This window comes from Helicoverpa armigera, chromosome 22, assembly GCF_030705265.1.
Source record: "Helicoverpa armigera isolate CAAS_96S chromosome 22, ASM3070526v1, whole genome shotgun sequence".
Taxonomy (NCBI): Eukaryota; Metazoa; Arthropoda; class Insecta; order Lepidoptera; family Noctuidae; genus Helicoverpa; species Helicoverpa armigera.
Window position 1 is genome coordinate 4,328,262 of NC_087141.1, and position 24,722 is coordinate 4,352,983.

General features: G+C 39.9%; 3 protein-coding genes across 3 annotated transcripts in view; 1 reads left to right on the plus strand and 2 right to left on the minus strand.

The window, feature by feature from the left end:
- LOC110370826 (glucose dehydrogenase [FAD, quinone]) overlaps positions 1–24,722 on the plus strand; it is a 257,804-nt gene that overhangs the window by 220,420 nt on the left and 12,662 nt on the right. The gene's annotated exons all lie outside the window — the stretch shown is intronic.
- Positions 29–13,165, minus strand: LOC110370952 (squamous cell carcinoma antigen recognized by T-cells 3). Its single transcript, XM_064040339.1, has 18 exons — positions 12,948–13,165; positions 11,743–11,852; positions 11,189–11,364; positions 10,585–10,756; positions 10,096–10,246; positions 9,679–9,755; positions 9,485–9,590; positions 9,117–9,314; positions 7,984–7,995; positions 7,392–7,565; positions 6,480–6,591; positions 5,842–6,062; positions 5,119–5,395; positions 4,576–4,672; positions 3,992–4,112; positions 3,387–3,622; positions 2,818–3,006; positions 29–1,615 (listed from the first exon to the last, which is right to left on the minus strand). Exons 1-18 carry the CDS (start codon positions 13,053–13,055, stop codon positions 1,429–1,431), a joined length of 2,724 nt encoding a protein of 907 aa, XP_063896409.1. The 5' UTR covers positions 13,056–13,165; the 3' UTR covers positions 29–1,428.
- Positions 13,839–24,624, minus strand: LOC110370941 (septin-1). The gene is made up of 11 exons (XM_021326959.3): positions 24,427–24,624; positions 22,940–23,132; positions 22,076–22,206; positions 20,531–20,658; positions 20,052–20,169; positions 19,742–19,828; positions 19,140–19,300; positions 17,855–17,956; positions 16,539–16,632; positions 16,217–16,333; positions 13,839–15,524 (listed from the first exon to the last, which is right to left on the minus strand). Exons 1-10 carry the CDS (start codon positions 24,451–24,453, stop codon positions 16,235–16,237), a joined length of 1,140 nt encoding a protein of 379 aa, XP_021182634.3. The 5' UTR covers positions 24,454–24,624; the 3' UTR covers positions 13,839–15,524; positions 16,217–16,234.

Here is a 24,722-nt window from a genome sequence, read left to right on the forward strand (position 1 = left end):
ACCATCTTTAATAAGCAAAACAACAGAATACAACAAAACTCATTTATTCTGAATCATTCACTGTCCGCAATCACACCGCAGTGTAAAACTCCGAATACAAAACAAATGTTCAAGTTATATAACACAAAATAATCAGAAGTTACTGTGTACACACACGCTGAGTGACTGCTATTATTTATATATCAAACATTTACATTCAAGTGAAGTGGACTATATGGCTATAATTATTATGAAAATTGTGACTATATTTCGATCACATCTTGGTACAATAATACGCATTAAACGTCTATGGAATGAATGCGTGAACATCGATATAAACAATCCGGTTTTGAGTAACAAAAAGCAAGTATTGACAAAGTTCTCAATTGTATCACGAAGTGCCGTTGCAAGATTTATAAATTCGAATTTTCTTTACCCTGCAACATCTTTTACCGAAGTGCGAATAACCTTTTAAAACAGCTTTATAAAAAATCATTACACGAAATTCATAAATCAACCATTAGACACCAAAACCGTGCATCGACACTCCGACACACATCACATCCTAATACAGACATTTCATATAGACTTAACAGAACAAAAACTGAAATTTAAATTTTTACAACGAAATAAACATACCAATGACGAAGCTTAGTGATTACATGAATTATTGTGATTATAATTTCACAAATAAACACCACTTTCGGTGTCAAAGTCCCGTCCTAACCATTTATAATACAGTGATATCATAAGTATACAAATCATCGCCTTCAAATACGTAATATACGGTACCTATGTACTAGCGTATGAGGCGCTTATCATTACGAGTTAAAGCCAAAATACACGGTTGTCTGATCTGTAGGCGTAGCACGAACTATTCTAACGTTTTATTCAAGACTAGCATTTAGTCAACCTTAGAAATTATGTCAATAAAAAATCATTCACTCTTCCCTTACATATGTATGCTCGTACTACGTCTACTGATCTAGAAAACTTTAACCGTGACGCAATCGTTCTGATTGTCGAAATCCGTTAAATACAGCACGAATTTCTTCTCAGTTCACATCATATTTGGCGCCCTTTAGAGATGTACTGGGTACTTTAAAACGATTATTTTAAATCGATAATCGACTATGTTTACGTTTATAAGTAGTTTTTACTTTATCACTAACGTGAATTATTTATTTTTAAGCGAATATTATTGCTGTCAGAAAGGTCGATTATTCTTACACAATCTACTAAGCCGACTACGTTAGATTACTAAACCGTAGCAAACAGGCGGAATATTCATCGATCACGGTACACCTCTAATATAAAAAGTATCGATAATTGAAAACGTACCTACTTCTTTTATTGAGGTCGGCTAAAAATGTGAGTTCCGCTAAAGGTATGAAGTTTTAAGTTTATTTACAGACTGTATTTGTAAAAGCATTATTTATTATTAGTTGGTTATTTCTTAAGCAGAAGAGTTCTGAAGTCGCTGTTGCTGAGTGGTCGCTTGTCGTTGCTGTGGTCGCCATTGGTCTGGTCGCCGTTGGTGGAGCTGCCGTTGGCTGTGCTGGTGGTCGGCTTGGCTGTACTCGTGGATGGTCGCTGTAGCACGCTGGGGATGAAACTGCTGAGTTGCGTTCGTCGCCTGATAAGATGATAGAAATAATTTTATTATAACTCCGTATTAACTTGCTCTTTACATCACAGATCCTCAAATTTTTTTTGGAGTGATTCGAAGTTTCACTAGCTATATTGGTAAAAACCAAATGAATACCATTTTGTTGGCTTCCAGCTGTCTTGGCCGCTGTTACGGCTGTTTATATAGGATGGAGCCAGCTAAAGCGGCTGTTATGTTACTATAACTACAGTATACATACATGCCACCGCCCGCGTCTCGCTTGGCGAGGCCGAGTGCCGGCAGCTCGGTGTGTCGTGTGTGTTGTTACTATAACTACAGTATACATACATGCCACCGCCCGCGTCTCGCTTGGCGAGGCCGAGTGCCGGCAGCTCGGTGTGTCGTGTGTTTGTTACTATAACTACAGTATACATACATGCCACCGCCCGCGTCTCGCTTGGCGAGGCCGAGTGCCGGCAGCTCGGTGTGTCGTGTGTTGTTACTATAACTACAGTATACATACATGCCACCGCCCGCGTCTCGCTTGGCGAGGCCGAGTGCCGGCAGCTCGGTGTGTCGTGTGTGTTGTTACTATAACTACAGTATACATACATGCCACCGCCCGCGTCTCGCTTGGCGAGGCCGAGTGCCGGCAGCTCGGTGTGTCGTGTGTTGTTACTATAACTACAGTATACATACATGCCACCGCCCGCGTCTCGCTTGGCGAGGCCGAGTGCCGGCAGCTCGGTGTGTCGTGTGTGTTGTTACTATAACTACAGTATACATACATGCCACCGCCCGCGTCTCGCTTGGCGAGGCCGAGTGCCGGCAGCTCGGTGTGTCGTGTGTGTTGTTACTATAACTACAGTATACATACATGCCACCGCCCGCGTCTCGCTTGGCGAGGCCGAGTGCCGGCAGCTCGGTGTGTCGTGTGTGTTGTTACTATAACTACAGTATACATACATGCCACCGCCCGCGTCTCGCTTGGCGAGGCCGAGTGCCGGCAGCTCGGTGTGTCGTGTGTTGTTACTATAACTACAGTATACATACATGCCACCGCCCGCGTCTCGCTTGGCGAGGCCGAGTGCCGGCAGCTCGGTGTGTCGTGTGTTGTTACTATAACTACAGTATACATACATGCCACCGCCCGCGTCTCGCTTGGCGAGGCCGAGTGCCGGCAGCTCGGTGTGTCGTGTGTGTTGTTACTATAACTACAGTATACATACATGCCACCGCCCGCGTCTCGCTTGGCGAGGCCGAGTGCCGGCAGCTCGGTCTGTCTCGGCGGCGGTGCACTGAGCGCTACGTCGAGCTTGCGGTCCGCGAGCGTCATGCCGTGTGTGCTGGTGACGGCGGCGGCTGCTGAGCTCTCGTCTTCATACTCTATGTACGCTAGGCCCTTTGGTTTGCCATCCCTGGAAACGGAATTAAGACATTATAAAAGTATGCCCCTACAAACACTAAAAAGGGAATCCCTGAAGATGGCAGGGGACCGAGAGGGAGACCAAGGAAACGCTAGAGAGAAGAGTGGGACAGCTTCTCGCGGACTGGCTACAATCAGCGATGGAAGGCTATGGGGGAGGCCTCTGGCCAGCAGTGGGACAGTATAGTATATCCAAACTAATATAGACTAATAAAAATAAAATAAAAGTGTAAAAATGAAGATTACACTTCAGTGGAATATGTGACGAATTCTCGCACTCTGGTATTTAATTTAATCGAAAGATTTTTTTCCAGTGCAATGCAACCACATTTTCAATTAAAAAGACACAAAAAACGTGAACATTACACTCACTTATGCGTGACCACCCGCACGTCCTTCAATTTGCCGTACTTATCGAAGACATCAGCCAAAGCGTCCTTAGTACAATGCGAGAAGGGCAGATTCTTCACAAACAGTTTGTTCTTCTCCGCTTCTGTGGAGTATTTGAAGGTGGGCTTGGACTTCTTAGTAGCTGAGTACCGGGAGAGGAACATCGGACGACCGTCTAGTGGCATCCTGTCGTGTTTTAGTGCCTCGTCTACTGCTTCCTGGAAATTGCAAAATAAGATGTATTTTTAGAGTGATAAATCTCACTATGAATTATTCCGATCACTTATTAAAGTTTATCCAGGTTAATAATATTTAATTAAAGTTTGATATTTTTTAAGTGATTTAGAATAAAACGAAGTGATTCATTATTATAAGTATTGTTTCGAATGTGAGGAAAATTTTTATAAAGGCTCACCATAAGATCCTCTTTTTTATACAATGTATATTATATACAAGTGATTTATATATTTTATATACTAGTGATGGGAAAACAAATATCGATGCCACTCCGGCAGCAGTTTCAGTTCTTCTATCGACTAATTCCATCTGTATGGTAAAGTAATTCGAAGACAGTACTATATACTTACTGGAGTTTTATATTGGCAATAACAGATGGATCCGCCGAACGCTTTGATCCCCTTCCTAACTCGCAGCGAGATGATGTCGCCGTATTGTGACAACTTGTCTCGGAGTCTCTGCTCGTCCACTCTGCAATAATACGATTAAAACCATGGAGAACAAAATAACTAGCGGAGGTGCCATAACGGAAAATCTCCTAAGGATGTAGCGCACCAAAATGCGGGTGTACGGGGGACGAAGAACGTTACTGTCTTCGCCGTTATATGCCTTCTTTAGACCCGACCATTTTTTGTAATACCAAAAATCGTTCACTCACTCGTAACTGGTTATTTGGTCATGACCACCTTATGTATTTGACTAAGAAGGAAGAATTTATATACTTCATGAAGACATCGATAAAAAAACGCTAATATTTTTAAAAATAAATAAATTTATTAATAAGCATGATGAAGTTCTTGAAGGCTGTTCGTAACTACACTTCGAGCACAAGTACTCTGCGACTCGCGCAATATTTCGTAACGACAAACAGTTTGGCGAGATCTATACTTTAAATACAAATATATAAGATTTATTAGTATGTATGTGTACTGACTTGAACTCCAGGTTGCTGACGAAGAGAGTGCACGCGTCCCTGGTGCCCAGCCGATGCGGACTCGTGCTGTCCGTGCGTTGACGCTTGCTCTCACCCACTGATCAAATATGTTCAGTTATAATTACTATTTACTTTGTTGTTATGGTATTGTTATATTTAGGAATTAGTATATTCTCAAATAAAGATATAATATTCTCAAATCCCTACTAATATTATAAAAGCGAAAGTAGCTTAGTCTGTCTGTCTGTTACGCTTTCACGTCTAAACCACTGAACTGAAAGTATTAATATTTGGTACAGAGATAGAGTTGACTTTGAGAAAAACATATGATAGTTTTTATCCCGGACTTTTGAAGAATTCTCTTGGAAACGCGATATAACCGAACTCTACGCGGGCGAAGCCGCGGGCGGGAGCTAGTAAAGATATAATTTTGCAAATAACTGCTGATATAGTAATGATAATAATTAGCAATCTATTTTCGATTGTCACTTGTTTTATTGTCTTTTATTAACAAAATTCCACATTTAACTAACAAGTACATACCTTCTTCCTCTTCTTCATCATCATGAGATCTCTTAACTCCCCCCGTGTCTTCCTGATCTACCTCCATCTCAACTTCCTTCTTCCTCTTCCCCTTACTGCCCTCATCAGCACCATCCGACTTCCGTTTCCCTTTGCCCTTGTCCTTGAAGTCATCTTTAGACTTCTTCTTGTCAAACTTGGACTTTTTGTTGTCAGACTTGCCTTTCTGCTGTTTCTTGTTACCAATCATTTTGTCCTTCATCGCTTGATAGCTTTCACGCCATTCTTTTGTTTTTGCCTGAAAATACAAGTAAGATTAGCTGGATAGCTTCGACCAGCGGTTTTAGCTGCGTTACTAAGGAACTACTGCTCGCAATCGGAATAAAGTTTGCTTAAATGCTCCTGGATAAATGGGCTATGTATCGAAATGGCCTGAAATTGCCGCCTTCTAACAAAGAATGTCATCTGCCTAGCCTTTTCCCAACTATGTTGAGGTCTTCCAGTCTAACCGGACGCAACTGAGTACCAGTGTTTTACAAGGTGCGACTGCCTATCAGACCTCAACCAAGTTACCCGGGCAACCCCTTGGTAAGACTGAATGTCAAGACTTTCTGGCTTCTGATCACCCGAAACCACTGTCTATATGAACTTCTCAACCCTGGCAACCCAATACCCCTTGGTAAGACTGAGTGTCAGACTTCCTCACTTCTTTCTCACGAATTCTCGAAAAAGCAGTATATTTACCTCACAAGCGTCCACACACTCCCTCAAAGTGCTGAGATGTCCATGGTCCCTCTCGTAGTCGGTCCACAGCCTCGCTATGGACGGCGGGTAGTCCTTCACGGACCGTAGCGCTCGACGCATCAAATCGCGCAGTTTGTTCTCAGAAGGTTTTGGACTTCGATTACTTTCTAACGTGATGAGAGCCTCCCAGTATTTCGACATGGTCTTGTTTTCGCCGTATTCTGTTGGAAATTAGTTTTAATATAATATAATATCGCATGTCTCTATGGATTTAAGGTTGGCTGTAAGAGAACCCAATTCTGGGTTAAGCTCGCAATTGTACATAAACTGTCTGTATTCTTTTTATATATTTATCGTTAAGTGTGCAATAAAATAAATAAATATAATCATTTTGGTTAGTTTAAGGTAAGTAAATATAAGATTAGTTTTAGATCTTGTAAATAATATGAAAGTACCTATATTAAAAAATAAATTTCATAATTTGGAAGGTGAATTGAGGCATTATAAAAATATGAGTATGGTTTAGTAACCAAGGAAACTTAACAATGCTATGTATGATATACCATAGAAATATTGCCATAATATTTTAGCTCCGATTGCCTGAAAGGAAATAAGTATGCAAAAGGTTTGTAACTCACTGAATATTTCCTCGAAGATCTCCTTTCCTTGTTTGGGGTCATTCAGCACCTTGTACTCGAGGCGGGCCCAATATAACGGCACTTCACAGTCGTTCGCCTCTTCGCCCCAAGCCTATGAACAATTACACTTTAAATATTAAGAAAATAATAACTAGTAGGTAACAAACGGCCGGTGTTATTTTGTTTAATTTCCCTATTCCACATAATATGTTGCAGGCAGACAAATACATATATTTAGATATAATGTATTCACATTTCATTTTATTGGATGCAAGAATGTGACTGATTATGATATGATTACGATATGTATTTTTAAATGTTTTTTATTTTTATATTTAATATTTAAAAATGTAAATTATATGTTTGAAAATAAATAAATGAATAAGTTTCAATAAAATCGTAGTCGATTTTACTATACAGTTTTGATGTTGCAGGCTAAAACACAAATTCTAGGAATACCAACAGTCATCACCATCATCCTCCTGTCCTTATCTCAATTTTATTCGATTCCTACAGTATGTATATGTAATTACACTGCTGCCTCGTTGGTCTAGTGGTCGCAAGTGCGGCTGCTGAGCACGAGGTCTCGGGTTCGATTCCCGAGTCGGGCCGAAATCGCTTTGTGGGTTTTAGAAGACTTTCACAAAGCAGCCCGGAGCCTGGAAGCTGGTGATTGATTCACCCGTGCATCGGAGAGCACGTAAATGTCGGTCCTGCGCCTGATCTCTCTCCGGTCGTGTCGGATTACCGTCCCATCGGACTATGAGAGTGAAGGAATAGGGAGTGCACTTGTGTCTGCGCAAATGCTCGTGCACTATAATATGTCCTGTGTAGTTGGCTAATCTCCTTACATGAGAACAGCCGCCGTAGCCGATAATCGGCTAGGAGGACATCATATGTAATTAAATTTACCTCAGCGAGTGAATCCCAGGCGAGTCTAAACGTCCTCCGCATCTTCTCGACATCGTCCTCATTGTCGAGCTGTGTGCGACGCCGCGTGTACTCCAAGTAGCTGAGCCACAGCGCCTCGTTCTGTTTGTACGTCTCCATGCCCTTCGAGAGAGCTGTCTCGAATATTGACTTCACCTGGAAAATAATTGAACATTAACAGCCTTTCTACAAAACCTTAAACATCTGTTAAAAACTTGTCTAAAAAAAAGGGTGGCTGCAAAACGGACTTTATTTCAACGTCTTAATCTGTAATTTTTTTTGTCAAGTTTTAAACAGATGTTTAAGTTTTTGTAGTAAGGCTGTTAGAATTCAGTTTATGAATTGTTCAGAGCAGTAGAAGTGAGAGTCGCACGAGTCCAGCACGCGCGAGTACGTGCTGCGCGGCGAGTGTGACGTCACACAGTACATACCTCCTCGAACCCCCTCCCCTCGTGCTCCGCCTGCTGCATGGCGAGCGTCCAGAAGGTGGCGCGGCGCGGACAGCGGCGGCCGCACGAGTCCAGCACGCGCGAGTACGTGCTGCGCGGCGAGTGTGACGTCACACAGTACATACCTCCTCGAACCCCTCGTGCTCCGCCTGCTGCATGGCGAGCGTCCAGAAGGTGGCGCGGCGCGGACAGCGGCGGCCGCACGAGTCCAGCACGCGCGAGTACGTGCTGCGCGGCGAGTGTGACGTCACACAGTACATACCTCCTCGAACCCCCTCCCCTCGTGCTCCGCCTGCTGCATGGCGAGCGTCCAGAAGGTGGCGCGGCGCGGACAGCGGCGGCCGCACGAGTCCAGCACGCGCGAGTACGTGCTGCGCGGCGAGTGTGACGTCACACAGTACATACCTCCTCGAACCCCCTCCCCTCGTGCTCCGCCTGCTGCATGGCGAGCGTCCAGAAGGTGGCGCGGCGCGGACAGCGGCGGCCGCACGAGTCCAGCACGCGCGAGTACGTGCTGCGCGGCGAGTGTGACGTCACACAGTACATACCTCCTCGAACCCCGTGCTCCGCCTGCTGCATGGCGAGCGTCCAGAAGGTGGCGCGGCGCGGACAGCGGCGGCCGCACGAGTCCAGCACGCGCGAGTACGTGCTGCGCGGCGAGTGTGACGTCACACAGTACATACCTCCTCGAACCCTCCCCTCGTGCCTGCTGCTGCATGGCGAGCGTCCAGAAGGTGGCGCGGCGCGGACAGCGGCGGCCGCACGAGTCCAGCACGCGCGAGTACGTGCTGCGCGGCGAGTGTGACGTCACACAGTACATACCTCCTCGAACCCCCTTCCCTCGTGCTCCGCCTGCTGCATGGCGAGCGTCCAGAAGGTGGCGCGGCGCGGACAGCGGCGGCCGCACGAGTCCAGCACGCGCGAGTACGTGCTGCGCGGCGAGTGTGACGTCACACAGTACATACCTCCTCGAACCCTCCCTCGTGCTCCGCCTGCTGCATGGCGAGCGTCCAGAAGGTGGCGCGGCGCGGACAGCGGCGGCCGCACGAGTCCAGCACGCGCGAGTACGTGCTGCGCGGCGAGTGTGACGTCACACAGTACATACCTCCTCGAACCCCCTCCCCTCGTGCTCCGCCTGCTGCATGGCGAGCGTCCAGAAGGTGGCGCGGCGCGGACAGCGGCGGCCGCACGAGTCCAGCACGCGCGAGTACGTGCTGCGCGGCGAGTGTGACGTCACACAGTACATACCTCCTCGAACCCCTCCCTCGTGCTCCGCCTGCTGCATGGCGAGCGTCCAGAAGGTGGCGCGGCGCGGACAGCGGCGGCCGCACGAGTCCAGCACGCGCGAGTACGTGCTGCGCGAGGAGTGCGCATGCGCGTGACGCGCGTATGCGACGAGCAGCTCGTAGGAGCCCGCGCATACTATGCAGTCGGTGGTCGCGCGGTCGTACAGCACCTAGAGAGAAAAAATCCATAAGGCAAAGTTCAGACAAACGCGCGCTGCAGCGCGATTCACCTATTCAGATGGCGGACGCGGTCATGTACACAACAACATTGATTACAATCTTAAACCGCGCGCGTTGCCATCTGAACATAGCCTTAATATACTGATCAAAACCTACTCACCCTCAATATTCCATTACTATCACATTCAGCGTACTTCTCATCTAGAGACAGATCCTTCACTGTATCTATATACTCCTGGTACACTTGGCATTTCTCATCTGGATTCCTGATCAGAACAAAATAACATTCGTAAGAAAATTATGTAAAATAGTATTGCTACAATTTTTTACTATAAGTGTTAATTTCCAACTTACTCTAAGGTCAATAGCTTGTCCTCGAATGGCGTTATTTTGTTCAAAAAATCTGCTGCAGATTCATGTTGTTTCTTCACCTAAAACAACGAACAAACACTTGAATCAATTTCACATACTAACATCAAGAAGTAAGCCTGTGAAAAGAATATTTTTTTCTCAAACATTTAATGCAAGAAAATGGAGGACATATCCCCTTTTTTCTGTTATTTTAGTAAATATGTATGTAGATTTAATTTATAATATACATATATAGTTGTAGGAATGTAAATATCATTGTAAAATATAGCACATATGTACGTACCTTGTCAGATAGGGCAGTCGCTCCTTGTAAAGCACTGGTACTCAGCTACATCCGGTTAGACTGGAAGCCGACCCCAACGTAGTTTGGGAAAAAGGCTCGGAGGATGATGTACGTACCTTGTCAACATAGTCCTGATCATGCAAGGACAGCGCGAGTTCCTCCATCTGTTGTAAGGCGTCCTCTCCCCTAAGCAGCGGCCGAGAGACTGCCTCTTCAAGGCACCATAGCACCCGCTCCTTTTGTGCTACGTACTCTGTGTCTTCCTCCCTGAGAAGTCATTGTTTATGATTGAAAATATAAACGCAAATAGCCAATATTGATTTCTAATTGAAGTGGTACATTTTTGCATTTAATAATAAGAGATTGACAAAACAATTTAAACGATAAATGATTGATATATTGCTGTTATCATCATTTTGGAATTATTTAATTTCTGTCTATTTACACTGTATTTCAATGCTTTTTCCAATATTTTTTCCCATCATTGACTGTGAAAATACCCTCTAAATATACAGTATTTAGATATTTACTTGCAACAAAAAACTTTAACTACACTGAAAAAAAAACATCCTTCTAAAATAAATACACAAACGAGCGTCACCAACCTCATAGTTTCCAACTGGGCCTTCTCCAGCTCCAACTTAGCATCCCAAAAGATCTTCCCGGAGAATGGGTCAGCCCCAGCTCGTCTGATCACCTCTTCGAGTTGTGCCCTCGCTTTGTCCGCCTCGCCGAACGTCAGCGACCAGGAACACCACTCGCTTAGTATCGGGATTGCTGGAGAGAAGGAAAATGGTTAGATTATAAAATATGTTACGAGTTAGAATGGAGGTTGGAGGTCTTTGCCATGTGGCAAATGGAAAAAGTGGAACAAAAGAAAAATATATATATAGTAAGAGGCAATTTTTTTTTACAATACCACTTTTATTGCTATAACAGCAACAATTATTTGAGATAAGTTGATGTTGTTGAGATATGAAATGATTAGGTAGGGCTTATTTTCTGAATTTTTAAGAATGTTAGCAAGAGTCCAATACCACATTTTATACACCAGCTTGTAACAATTATTTCTGTAGCAAATTTTTTAAAATGGACACTTCAAAAAAAATAAAAAAATTGTTTGAATAGCACCAATGAGGTTTAGACTTCCCAATCTTCTGCTCAGAAACAGTCCGTAAGAAAAAAGTTCTTTTGAAAGACACTACTCACAGTAGCAATCAAGCGCAGCTTGTTGGAACAGCTTGGCCACCCGTTCACGAGATACATCTGTGTGTGCTAACGACACTTCAGTTTGCAGTCGAAGCAGCCAGTGCTCCGCCCGCAGGGATGACAGCTGTTGTAGACGTTCGAAGGCAGAGCGCCAGCGCTCCAGTGAGGATAAACCCCTGGACAGACAAGCATATTATTTGTATATTAGAGAATGGACAATTTTCGTTATTACATTAGCCTTAAAATTGCTCTGTCCAAACTAGCTTCTGGTAATGCATATAATGCTTTTTAATATTATTGTTATGCAATCCTGACTTGTAAATACATTTAATTAAAACTACTTTTATAGATTTTATCACTGTTATATTAATATTATTTAATCCCATCATTGATGTATAAGTACACATAACATACTATATTAAATTAACAGGCAAATGTAAACGAAAATTCAAAAATATAAACTGGCCAAGTGCAAGTCAGACTCAGTAACAGAGTCCTGTACTCCTGTTTTACCATTCGGGTATGGAACTTTATACAACCAAAGGCGAACTTACCACAAAGCTTGGATAAGATCAACATGTTCATCATAGTTGTAAGGGTCTTCTGCAATGCGTGCTTCCAACTCCTTCACTTTTCTCTCCAATATCATATCCTCATCTTCATCCTAATAGACAGACAAGACATGTCTTGAAACAATAGCTTAAATTAGAGCATCAGATCATATCCATTTGAAAAAAATATATATCTTTTTATGGTGATGTTTTTGTTGTAGCCCGGGTAACTAGGTTGAGGAGGTCAGATAGGCAGTCGTTCTTTGTACACAGCTACATATGGTTAGACTGGAAGACACCCCCAACATAGTTGGGAAAAGGCTCCACGGATGATGGTGATGTTTTGGTGACCCTTATAAGAATTATATTAGGAACCAGATGTAACCCTTTTAGGTCAGATTAAGGTAAATATATTATAGTTTCACTTTAGCCAATGCATTTCCTATGATGAGTTTCAATTACAAATTGAAGTATATAGGTATTAATTTTAGATACAAATTGACTCAACAAGAGCAAGAATAAACCAGTGAAGTACCAAATAACCATTTAACTCATTGTCATAGCCACGGTTAGACAAATGTTACCCCCAACTAAATGGATTTCTCATAACTTTAACTTGGTTATAAATATTAGACTTGGTTGTGTATTTCATCTATATTTCCTAGAGACTATCATAAAGAAGTACATTAATCCAATGTTTGCAATGGAATTAACCTGTTTCTGTACAATTACTTCAAAGATTCTGTATAAAACCCAAAAAAGTTGGTGGTAAAGTATTTTTATCTGTATTATTGACTTTTTTATATAAAAACTGTAAGTAAACTACAATAAGAATTTTAGTGGATTGTTTTCCTTATGAAACAACATCGAAAACTTGTTATGTGCATTCACTGTAAACATGTTGTCTTGAATCAAAGCAAAAGTATAAAAATAAAAGTATGATTGAGCAGTTTAAACTCTATGACATTCAGAACTTTATGCATTTAGCCCAAAACTCTGGGATAAAACATCTTTTTCAAGCCTACTTGGATTGATACAAAGGTTTCCATAATAATATAAGTTTCAAGAAAAAACAAAAACGGCAATCGATTTTCCAGTTAGTGTGAGGTCAGAACCAGTGAAATAATGCCATTAAGTACTATTAAATATTATGATTCCTTTAAAAAATACGTAATGTGCCAAATGTTGGATCGTACGGGCGTGCATACATCTGAGTCGTCAGAGTCTGCTCCGTCATTCTCCTCCTCTTCCACTACCACCTCAATTTCATTTTCTTCTTCCGATTCATTTCTAACTTCGTCCTCAACTATAGCCATTGCTCACTAAAAAACTATAAACACACTGGTTTTGTTCGCCTGATGTTTGATAACAAATTCCGCAAATGATTATGGCGGACGAAAGCATTTGCTTGTCAATTTTCATAGAGATGTCATGCTCAGACGTTAAACGTGCTAGTGTTGTCAATTCACATAAAATCGACTTACTAACCAAAACCCATACGTTTTTTGAAAAAATGGTTGTTATTGTGTATTTTACTTTCTTATTAGATAAAAACGAAATACAGCAGATAAGTAAAACATAACTCCGTCAGTCAATATATATTCAGACCTGCGAGCGGTAACTAATATAGAGCAGTTAATTGAACAATGGTAATGCAATTTATCTTTTTTGATGGTATGTAAATATTACCGATTATTTCTAGTTTAATTAAACAAAGTTCATAAACTAGCGGGTCAAAGTTTTCACCTACTAAGAGCGGCGCGGAAAATCCGCAAAAAATAAAGACTATCCGAGATGATGCACTTTGAAATCTTCTAATAGAGATACCTAGATCTATTTTGGCGAAATAAATCTGAATCGACATTTATTTGCTTCTCACATTGAGCCCTCATAACGCAATCATTTCTTAAGGTAAGTCTATCACAGTTTTTGAGTAAGCAGCAAAAATCCAGCGAAATTGGAGGGATGCTGTCTGTGAGGTGATGGAGATACGCGATGTTCATGACCCTACCCTACGTCCACCTAAGTCCACCTTTCGTCTCACGCCGCAACTGCTGCTGATAAAGAAGAATGCGAGTAGGTAAGAAAAAAAACACAAATTGGTATGATTCGTTTATATTTACTATAAAAATATGATTACATAGAGGTTTCTTTTACACAAAAATTACATGGGTTCCTAGATAATAATGCACAATCAGGAAAATCAGAGACATTTAAAATTAGATAATTTTAAAATAATATTTCGAAACTTTGGCACCAATTTAAGTTCTATGATTTATTTGATTAATTATTATTCGATTCTTCAATTAGTTTACAATAGTGGATAGATTCAGTGATATACAATTAAAGTACAAAATAAATGCACCAACATCGGAATAAATTCTAAATACACGAGATACTAAGAATTTTAAGTACCTACTCAAGTTAGAATTTGAAAATTCAATTCAATTAGACTTTCCAAAGAGCATTTTCAGCCTTCTATTCGATACAATCATTCCAATAAATCCTTATAAGTAAGTAGGAAACTATTCTAATCTCCTAATATTAAAGAGTAAATTGACAATACAAAAAATGGAATACTCAAATAAAATATAATGTCAGTCATCAAAGTAAAAATAATACTTTAGTCGTGTGAGAAAAATGCATCGACAGGATTAATTCTCGATAAGAAAAACTCGCAGATCCAATCTTAGTAGTTCATATAAAACATTTTAGACCGATAATTAAAATAGATGTATTTGTAGTTAAGGTGGTTCGGTAGACACAATACTGAAATAAACGAGATTTACTTAGATTAAGTTATGTTACAGAACAGAATGGCACAGAAAAATAATAATAAATGCATGTCAGATCATCGTGAGGCCACATTTTACAACCTACTGTTACATATTTGACATGGGGCTTTTTTATAGGCATAGACCAAAGTCTGATCCTTTGTAGGCCTTTATTATTATTATAAAATTAGCCTACCAAATATGTTATGTCATATCGTGCATTTTATATTCGAAATATTTCCGCATCAAATCAATCAATATAGTTAACCTGAACGCATCTATAAACTTGAGATTCTGCAAAGTATTTAATCTGCATTTGCAGAAGACAAATATTCGACTAATATTTCGTATTTATTTCGCGGTCGAATGATAAACTTTCACAATTTCTATTTTGATAAAAAGTTTCTTAATGAGGAATCACTGTGTAAATATTGCATTCTTATAACTATAGAGAGATAAAACATTCTATTGTCTATAGATATGGATATACCTATAATAATATCGTCCTATAAAATAATAAAAAGAAATAGTATTTGAGTAATCAAAATAATACTTAACTCTGTAATGTTCACAAAAATACATAGCTACGACCTTTATGAGTATTGCACTTAACTATTGTACACTAATTTTACTACAACTGACGGAATTTCTAGGAGACCTCACATGGGTTTATAATTAACCTAAAGACAATTTCGTCCTAAAGCCTTTGTTAACACATTCGAATTACTACGACTTTAGTAGAAATTCTCCGGATAGTTAACAGGGCAACACTCATTACTAGTGACGGGAACTGCAACTACGACTAAACTAATTCTATTTAGGCGATTTTCTAACTACAATGTCAACAGATGTAATACGATTGAACTGGTATCGTGCGACATATTTGTATGAACGTTACAGGACGTACGACAATTACATTTAGCTGGAAGTAACACAGTAGGGGATGGCGCGAAGTATCGAGTTGACGACGTCGCACGTTGCCGGCAGCTGGACAGCCGTACTAATGTCCAACTGTGAAATCAGAATGTCATATTTATGCATTGAATATACAAAAATACATGCACATTATGGTGTCATCAAAAAGAAAAATCATCAGATCGTTTTATAAAGCAAAAGTTTGAATCCAAATGTAGCATTTAAACCTGCATGCCTTTTAACAGAAATTTAAACAGTAGTAACATTTTGGCCATAGACTTTAAACTTCGCAAAGTAATACAAGAAGCAAAACGATTCCAAAGATAAAATTAATATATCTATTGAACTCTAGTTTCTTAGTTATTTTCGCACAAATCCCATTTCAGATTGGGAGTCGCACCAAAGGGATATAGACGCACAGATTTTACCCAGAAAACATCTCGAGGTAACCTGGACTATAGAGTCTGGAATCACCAACCCGCATTGAGCAAGCATGGTGATTAACGCTCAATCATTCTCCGTGCGAGAGGCCTGTGCCCAGCAGTGGGACGATAAAAAGGCTGTAACTATGTATTATAGCCAGTTTCTTCATCAAAAGTAAAAGCCAAAGTAATGTCATAAAAAAAGTAAAAGTAACGGTCAAATACGCTTTTCAAGGCTAAAGTAACAGCAAAACTAATAGATAAAATGATTTTGACCGTTACTTTTACTTTATGACATTACTTTGGCTTTTATTTTTGATAACTATCGCTTTTGATGAAGAAACTGGCTGTTAGTGACTACTATACCTGTGCGGAGTGCAAGCACTATGCGGTGGTAGTGGTGCTGGTACCGCTCGCAGCCTGCAGGTTCATCTGACGCTGCATCTGCTCCAGCATCTCTTGCATGCGACGCAGTTCCGCCTCCTGTGAGCATTGAAGTGTACGCTTGTATTTTTGGGACATTTTCATAGTTGTGATGGAAGATTCGATGTAAATAGAACAACATCCCAACTAATATTAGGATAGTTTTTATCCCGGACTTTTGAAGAATTCCCTTAGAAACGCAATATAACCGAACTTGACGCGGGCGAAGCCGCGGGCGGAAGCTAGTTTCAGTATAAGGACTTACCTTCTCACGCAGAGCTCGCTCGCGGTCGCTCGGGTCTTCCGATCCGTTGGTCATTCCGTTGGAGTCAGCCTCGCTCAGACCGCTCTCCGTCGACCTGCATATAATTTATTATAGATATTACAACTTGAATCTTATTAAATTTAGTCCAAATTTATAGTTTTGACTCTGCTTTTAACAAAGAAATTGCTTATATTCTAAATTATTTTTAATTTCACTAAACAGGTCTTCGTTTTCACCATATAAAAGATTCATGGAGAAGGTTCAAGGTCGCTAGTGATCATTTAAATAATTAGTACGAATGTTTTCTTCCATGTAGGTAGACCTCGCCATATTTACTCAGGCATGAAACCTAGCCTCGAGACCACTTTAACTCAATTAACAGTTGAATTAATACACGAAAACAACAACAACTTTATACTACTACTATAGTACGATACATCTACACCAGTCCTCCTAATATAATAAAGAATGGCTTCGAAACTACAGAACCGATTTGCAAAATTATTTCACTATTAGGAAGCTACACTATCTCCGGCTGACATAGGGTATATTTTATCCAAATTCGTAAAAAAGTTTCTTCGACACGCAGGTGAAACCGAGAGAAACGGTTACATGACAATTGCAAGCAACAATGATTCGATCAAAACCGTTCGCGTGATAATAAGGTTCACTTTCTTATTGCATGACTCTTACGAGTAAAAGTTATTCGATCAAGCATATCATTTGTTAGCATTTATGCACAAGAACTAGAGAGATTTTTAGAAGACATGTTGGTGTTAATAATTCTTATTCATCATCACTGATAAGCCTTTTCGCAACTATGTTGGGGTCGGCTTTCAGTCTAAGCAGATGTAGTTGAGTACCATTGTTACCTATCTGACCTCCTTAACCCAGTTACCCGGGTATGTCAAGAATTCTTATTGTTTTAGTTTATTTACAATTTCTTTTACAATGATAGTTTAATTCTGTGGAAATCTATTTGTGACCTAGGATGGATTTCTAGAACTGTCTCCGTTCATTTAACCAATTTACCTTTACACGATTCATTTTATCGACTTCCATTTACTATAAAAAATAATATATTGTCATATAAAAAATAATATATTGTCATTCTCAACCTAAGGGTGTGTCTACACGGTGCATATTTATACTGGTGCAAGTAAACATGCGCAAGCTAGTTGCACCGTGTAAATGCCCGCAATCGAATTAAGTGAGAATACTATGTATGCCTTTTGATCCTCACATCCATTATTTACTTAACACTTTTTTACACAACTGTCACACAAAATGAGCCGTTACTGGTACGCAATACTCACGTGTGTCGCTTGGGCACCTGTCCGCTGCGCGCGAGTCGCTCCGACCTGTAGTTCTCATAGTGCACCTCTTGCGTCACTTCCTGCAGGTCTTGCATGTGGGTGCTGCAATATACAGGTCGGTTAGCAAAACTAGTATTATAAAATTGAACAACCTCATTATAAAGTGTTTTTAAAATAGTACCAGCTTTTGTACCAGGTTTAGACCACCGTCCTGGGCAAAGTTGGTGGAGTAAACCTATTACCAAAGCGGGTACTTTTAAAACCATCATCATCATCATCATCATCCTCCTGCCCTTATCCCAATTTTATTTGGGGTTGGCGTAGCATGTATAGGGGTACTTTTAAAACCACGTTACATAAAATTCCGGGACTTTCAAGTCATAAAGCGTGTTCACACCAGTGAATTTTAAGCTCGATTTGTACGGGTGGTAAAGGTGACGTTTAAAACAGAGCGACAGATTTTAGCCGCAAGCCAATCTTTGCAAAAATCCGCTGGTGTGAAAACGTTATTATGCATGTTAGTGATAAAAATTCCGATCTCTAGTAGTGAGCAATGGTGAATCACTTTTAAAACTTGGAAACAGAAACGTTGGGTTTAGGTGTAGTGAATCACTGTACTAATGGATAAGATGTTATCAGTGTTTGAAGAGGTTCTGAGTAATGAAGTAAATCTGTTAAGGAAACTTTCATTTTTAAATATTTTAATGATGGCGTAGACTGGCTGCTTAATTTGGAGATGTAAATGAAAATGGTTGTGGGCAGAAGTACCAATAAAAATACATTTAGCCTCATTATATAGTCTTCTAAAACCCCAACCTACATAGAACATCGAAAAGACCAACAGCTATTAGGTAAGAGTCAAGATACAAATTAAAATGTCTACATACGAGTATATTAAATTATCTTTTATCCATAAGCTAGAGCTACATAAATTTTTACAAATAATAAAATAAAAGGTGACGTTTCATCGCTAAGACTAAAATCTTCTATACAACATGTGTAAAGGTTAAGATAGGTAAAAGACACATTCGCCTGTATCTGAATATTTCATTCCTATGAGCCTAGGGTACATCTACTACACGGTGCAAGTACTTAGCTTGCGCATGCATATGCGCTGGTTACATGCATATTAAAAAATGTGCGTGTCTAGCGACTCGATCATGTACCAAAGCAAAATACCCATCCGCGTGCTCTTGTCACTTATCACTTGCGCTTTTTAACGTACTCCAGCTACATGCACCGTGTAGATGCACCCTAAAGTTACATTAAGCCTTATAATACTCACATAAGCATAGTCCTGAGCTTAATAAAGTCGCAGTGCTCCGGGTTCTCGACTTCGACCACTCCCCACGGGTACAGGCGGCCGCGCACTCGGCGCCCGCGCACCTCCAGCTGTTGGCCTGCGCCGCACACCGCGAATGGCACGGCCGCTTTTAGTTGACGCACCTAGAACGTTCTCGAATGTTCTAGAAATATCTCGAACTTGCGTGGAAGTAAACAATTAAGCAATCCTCAGTTGGGGAACCTTTCATTTGGGGGGAAAACATCAAATAACCCCGTTATATGTGTTATAGTTTAATTGACTAAAACCCACCATGTTCTTTTTATTTGCGTACCTGGGCATCGGTAGCTTTTTCGAAAAATTCGGCAGCCCCGGCAAGTTTGGGGGACCTTCTAGTCAGATGAGTTGAGATGAGCAAGGATTCCTCAGAACTGTCCTCCAACTGAGATTTTTTTTTCTGCTTACTTATCAGCTTTTGTTAGCCGACATTTTCACTCAACCCGGTTATTTGGCAACTCGATACTCCTTGGTAAGACTCTTATTAGCGGGAATAACAAATTGAGAACTTCCATTTTTTAAGTAGGTTAATGAGAAAATAATCGAACCTGTTCCTTGTAATCCTCGTCTTCGTCGCTGTCACAATCAGGAAGGGGGTAGATCTTGATTCCTTCGCGCTCAATTTCTTCCATGACCTTATTTAAAGAAAACAATTCCGTTGTATAGTTCCGAATAATTTGCACATATTCGTTTTTATTGTATTTATATGAGACGTATTACGATCCTCACGTTGCTTCAAAGTCAATTTATGATCCTAGGTACCATATAAAGAGGCGAAAATGCAGTCAATACTTATTTGATCTTCAAAAAAGTTGTAACGAAAAAGTATTTAGTTAAATGAGGTTGTTTCCGACTTACCCTGGTCTTCAGCCTCTGCACCTCTTTCTTAGTGAGACAGTCGGCCTTCGCGATCACTGGCACGATGTTCACTTTGTTATGCAGTTGCTTCATAAACTCAATGTCCAGAGGTTTTAGCCTAGCATCAAGAAAACAAAGCAATATTTTTTCAAGTTCCTGTTTATGTGTATCGTAAGAAAGCCTGAATTTATGTTCAAGATATTATACATTTAAGAACATATAAAAATAAATATTGAAGCCAAATATAAAAGAAAGCACAGTGCTGAAAATCAATGAGGGTTAGAGTACTAAATAAAAAAAATTAGGTAAAAAAATCTTTAAAAACATACATACATTGCAATTAAATAAAAGCTTGTAATAATAAGCATAACATAATGCCTTTATGCCTATCTTAAATAAAGCTCAAAATAACCCAATGGCATTTTATTTGTAAGAACATTGAAAAAACCATACCAAAATACACAAAAAATAATGATTACCCATGTCCAAACGGCGATATGAAGTAAAAGCAGCAATGTATGCGGTTATCGACAATATTACGTCGGTTCAAGCCGCTCTCGTCTCGCAGAAACCGCTCAAATTGTTCGTCGATGTATTGAATTATCGACTGTAAACAAACAAATGTTTTTCACATCACTACGTCATGAATTTTTCGACTAATTGTGCGTTTTCTGGGTAGTGACTGACACTGACTTCCCTCAAACATCAGAGATATAGTGATTATTTCTTTGACTGTAGTAGATTTTTCTTGGTGTTGCTTTTAGGTGCTCTCTAGCTGGGGCCCGATTCTCCGAAGAATCGGGCAAAATCAAAATTGAATCGCAATAGCAGTTTTGACCTTATCGGGCATTCTGCTACTAATATAAGACCAATCGTGTTCCAACGACATTCGATTGGTTTGTCATTTCGGTGATTTTGGTCTATCTATACTGTAGTTTGCTCTACAATCATATTACAATCGTAAATCATTTGCAAACAAAATGATTAATTATTAAATGACAGAAAAGGATAAAAACGATTATTAAAAAAAAAAATGCGGAATGCCACATACGCTTCAATCGTAATTGAGTCGTGATTAGATCTCAGTCGAATGTGGATCGTATGTCGCTTAAGTAAAATTAGGAGAATCGGGCCCCTGAACTGCAGCGATAGTATCCTTGACCCACAGAGTGCAGAGCGCGGTCAATCCACTGCGGCATACATGCTATTTAGGTCGCATACTCTGGTCTAGAAGTCACTATATGGCATCGGCATCGTTCTAGTTTATTTCTATGCTATACTTATTGTCGTTAACAGTATATTCTGCCTAGTACGGCAAATCCAAGTCTGGTTTTACTTTAGACATGCTCCATTGAGCATTCGTGTAGTCACGAAAATGGCTTTTAATTTTACTGCATTTAATAAAACAAAGTCTGTCTGTTCGCGATAAACTCATTAACGGATAAGAGTGATACTGGTTCATAAGATGAACGTATCCCGGGGCTGCTAGACTGAGTTGAGAATTACATTATTCCTACTAATATTATAAATGCGAAAGTAACTCTGTCTGTATGTCTGTCTGTTTGTTACGCTTTCACGTCTAAACCACTGAACTGATTTAAATAAAATTTGGTACAGAGATAGAGTTGACCTTGAGAAAAAACATAGGATAGTTTTTATCCCGGACTTTTGAAGAGTTCTCTTGGAAATGCGATATTACCTAACTCGACGCGGGCGAAGCCGCGGGCGGAACCTAGTAGTTTACATAATTCACATCACAGAATAAGACTAAATTATTATACAAGTAAATATACCTAAAGCGGAATTTAATTAACATCGACCTCTTTAGCGTACAAACATGACCTTTATCCAGAACGGAAAAAGCAAAGATAATAGAAGTACTTGCCGTCGTGCCGTTGAACACTTGTCTAAAAAAATTACCGATTACGACGTTGAAATATATCCATTTTGCAGCCACAATTTTTTTAAGACAAGTGTTCAACAGATGTTTAAACTTAAGTAGGGCTGTTGGACTTTAAACTTACCCGGAAACAATCAGTGTTATCAATAGCGTCTCCATAGCCTGGGGTATCGACCACGGTGAGGCGTAGCTTCACGCCGCGCTCCTCGATCTCCACCGTCGACGCGTCCAACTTAACCGTCTGGTTGGTCTTCTCTGGAATTGTTATATGGCTTTAGCTTTCACCTATGATTACTGCAGGGTGCAGTCACATTGAAAACTACGCTGTTTTACTATAGGAAGTCTTAAAAAATCTTATTATTAGGTTTCAAGCGGTGAGTCAGGCAGTAATATCGTTATAAAATGGAAAAGTTTGCGAGTCTCCCACATTGTTGGGGGTAAACTCAGAATCTACTGAACCGATTAAACAAAATATCTTGCCAATAGAAAGCTACGATATTTGTGAGTATCATATGGCATTGATCTAGATTTTTTAATTTCACCCCAATACCAGCTTTTGGAAAATCTTAGCATTTGGTTGTTTCCAAAGCACCAATAGACCAACAATAACATATAGGTTATAACAGGTAAATAAACCAGAGTACAGAATTAACAAGAAGTATTTCCTTATAGATACACTAGTGTTTGGTTGTAAATTCATCAACTACTAATAGTAGTAAGCAACGAACCAATGAATTTTGATTTAATGTATAAATTGAACCCTAAGCGTTGGCATGTGTACTATGTAGGTACAGTGTACACTTACAGAGCCTAATGATCTATCTATGTATTATCTGGTTTGGACTGACAATGATGCCTTGTATGACTAGATACTGAATTAATAATTCTGAGTTCACATATTCCACTGCAATCTTAGGTCCTGGAGATGATTTCATATAACCTACTTTTATTTGGCTCTATGGTTACTATAGACATGAAGAAAACTTACCAATAGCATCAGGTATAACACGTTCAGGATAAAGATCAGTCAGAAACAGTGAGTTGACGAGAGTAGACTTGCCAAGTCCACTCTCACCGACCACCATCAGAGTGAACTCAAAACCTTTCTTTACAGATTTGCGGTGCACCTGGTTGGGGAGGTTTGCGAACCCAACATACCCAGGTGTTTCCAGGTTTGAGAACTGAAACAAATTAGAACATTAATCATCATCCTCCAAGCCTTTTCCCAACTATGTTGGGGTCGGCTTCCAGTCTAACCGGATTCAGCTGAGTACCAGTGCTTTACAAGAAGCGACTGCCTATCTGACCTCCTCAACCCAGGGACCCGGGCAACCCGATAACCCTTGGTTAGACTGGTTGGAAATTAGAACATTAATACTGGGTAAAATTGGAAGTTAGAATACTGTTTATCATTTGAGTATGTAACTGCTCATTCAATGTATATTTCAGTATTTGATGATTCATCCGAAAGTAGAAATGCTTTGTTCCTAAACTTTGACTGTTACAGTCACTAGTTGCCAACAAGGAACATAGTTATTTAACTGTGCATATACACAGCAGTTAACTTTTTAGAGTATTTTTATAGTTTCTTGTTACTATTAAAATATATTATTTCTGTTTGTTAGTCTTACTAAAACTCCAGAATGGCTGGACCGATTTGGCTTATTTTTGTTTTAAAATGTTTGTAGAGGTCCAAGGAATGTTTACTTGAACTGTAATCATCACATTTCAAACTTAGTTATGGTTTGAGGATGACTCAATGGTTGCATTAAATTTTACATACCTAACTGTTAAATCTGTAGTGATAGTGATCATACAATGTAAGAAGAATTGCACAAAAGAGTTTATTCTTTGTGATATAATGAATATCATTGGCCTACATTGTCACTACTTATTGTGGTCCTAAATTAGTTTTTGAGGCAGGTTCTAAGGTATTTGAAAGTATTGGAGATAGGGTTCTATGATTATCTTCATTACAACCAATTATATAACTAATACCTACCTATTTAATAAATTGCAGTAAGTTTTTTGTATTGTTTCAGAGGTCATTGAACTAAGTACAACCATTAGTAGTAGCGTTTATTTTCATTCTATACATGTCTAACAAGATAGGATCGTACATCTAAAGAGTAGCATAGCCACACATTATACTACAAATAGCTGCACCTGATAAGCACAGGATGCCACACAAATATCAACATTCGGTACATCGTTAGGCCCATTTACGTACAAAACGCTGTTTGACACATTCACCGACTCACAATTTAAATATTCAGTTAGCATACTTGCCGACACACTTTCGCGACACAAATATCCATACCGAAACCTTTAACATTACAACGATAGCAAAACGGAATACTTTAGTTGTCTCAAACAATGTTTCAAAATGTAAGTTTTGCTGGCATTTCTTAAAAACAAACAACAAAATAAAAATCTCATCGTCTCCACAGTAGAAGATTGAAATCAAAAACTTACGTTCTTGTTAGCTGTTTCACTGGACATTATGAGGCTTTCAGTGTTTGAAATCGTCAAATTCTTCTTTCGCACTGTTCTGGTATCTTGATTACTGTGTATATTTTATTTTAGAGACGGAAATGCGGATGAAAAAACTGAATGTGTCATACCTTCCACCCTAACATTTGCTCTCAAATTGACAACTATATTAAACTACATAACCATGACATTGACATTACTTGACGCTAGTGCATCAAAAACCAAAGACAATACTAAACTGAGGACAACTGGGGCCCGATTCTCCTAATTTTACTTAA

Excerpts from the sequence above, each read along its gene's own strand:
- LOC110370941 (XM_021326959.3), bottom strand. The coding sequence starts at position 24,453 with ATGTCCAGTGAAACAGCTAACAAGAAC. Across the intron at positions 22,207-22,939 it reads TGTTATACCTGATGCTATTG|AGAAGACCAACCAGACGGTT; the intron begins GTAAGTTTTCTT and ends TAACAATTCCAG. Across the intron at positions 17,957-19,139 it reads AAGCTCAGGACTATGCTTAT|CACCCACATGCAAGACCTGC; the intron begins GTGAGTATTATA and ends TGTATATTGCAG.
- LOC110370952 (XM_064040339.1), bottom strand. The coding sequence starts at position 13,055 with ATGGCTATAGTTGAGGACGAAGTTAGAAATGAATCGGAAGAAGAAAAT. Across the intron at positions 10,247-10,584 it reads GCCCAGTTGGAAACTATGAG|GGAGGAAGACACAGAGTACG; the intron begins GTTGGTGACGCT and ends ATGACTTCTCAG. Across the intron at positions 5,396-5,841 it reads AGTGTGTGGACGCTTGTGAG|GCAAAAACAAAAGAATGGCG; the intron begins GTAAATATACTG and ends TTGTATTTTCAG.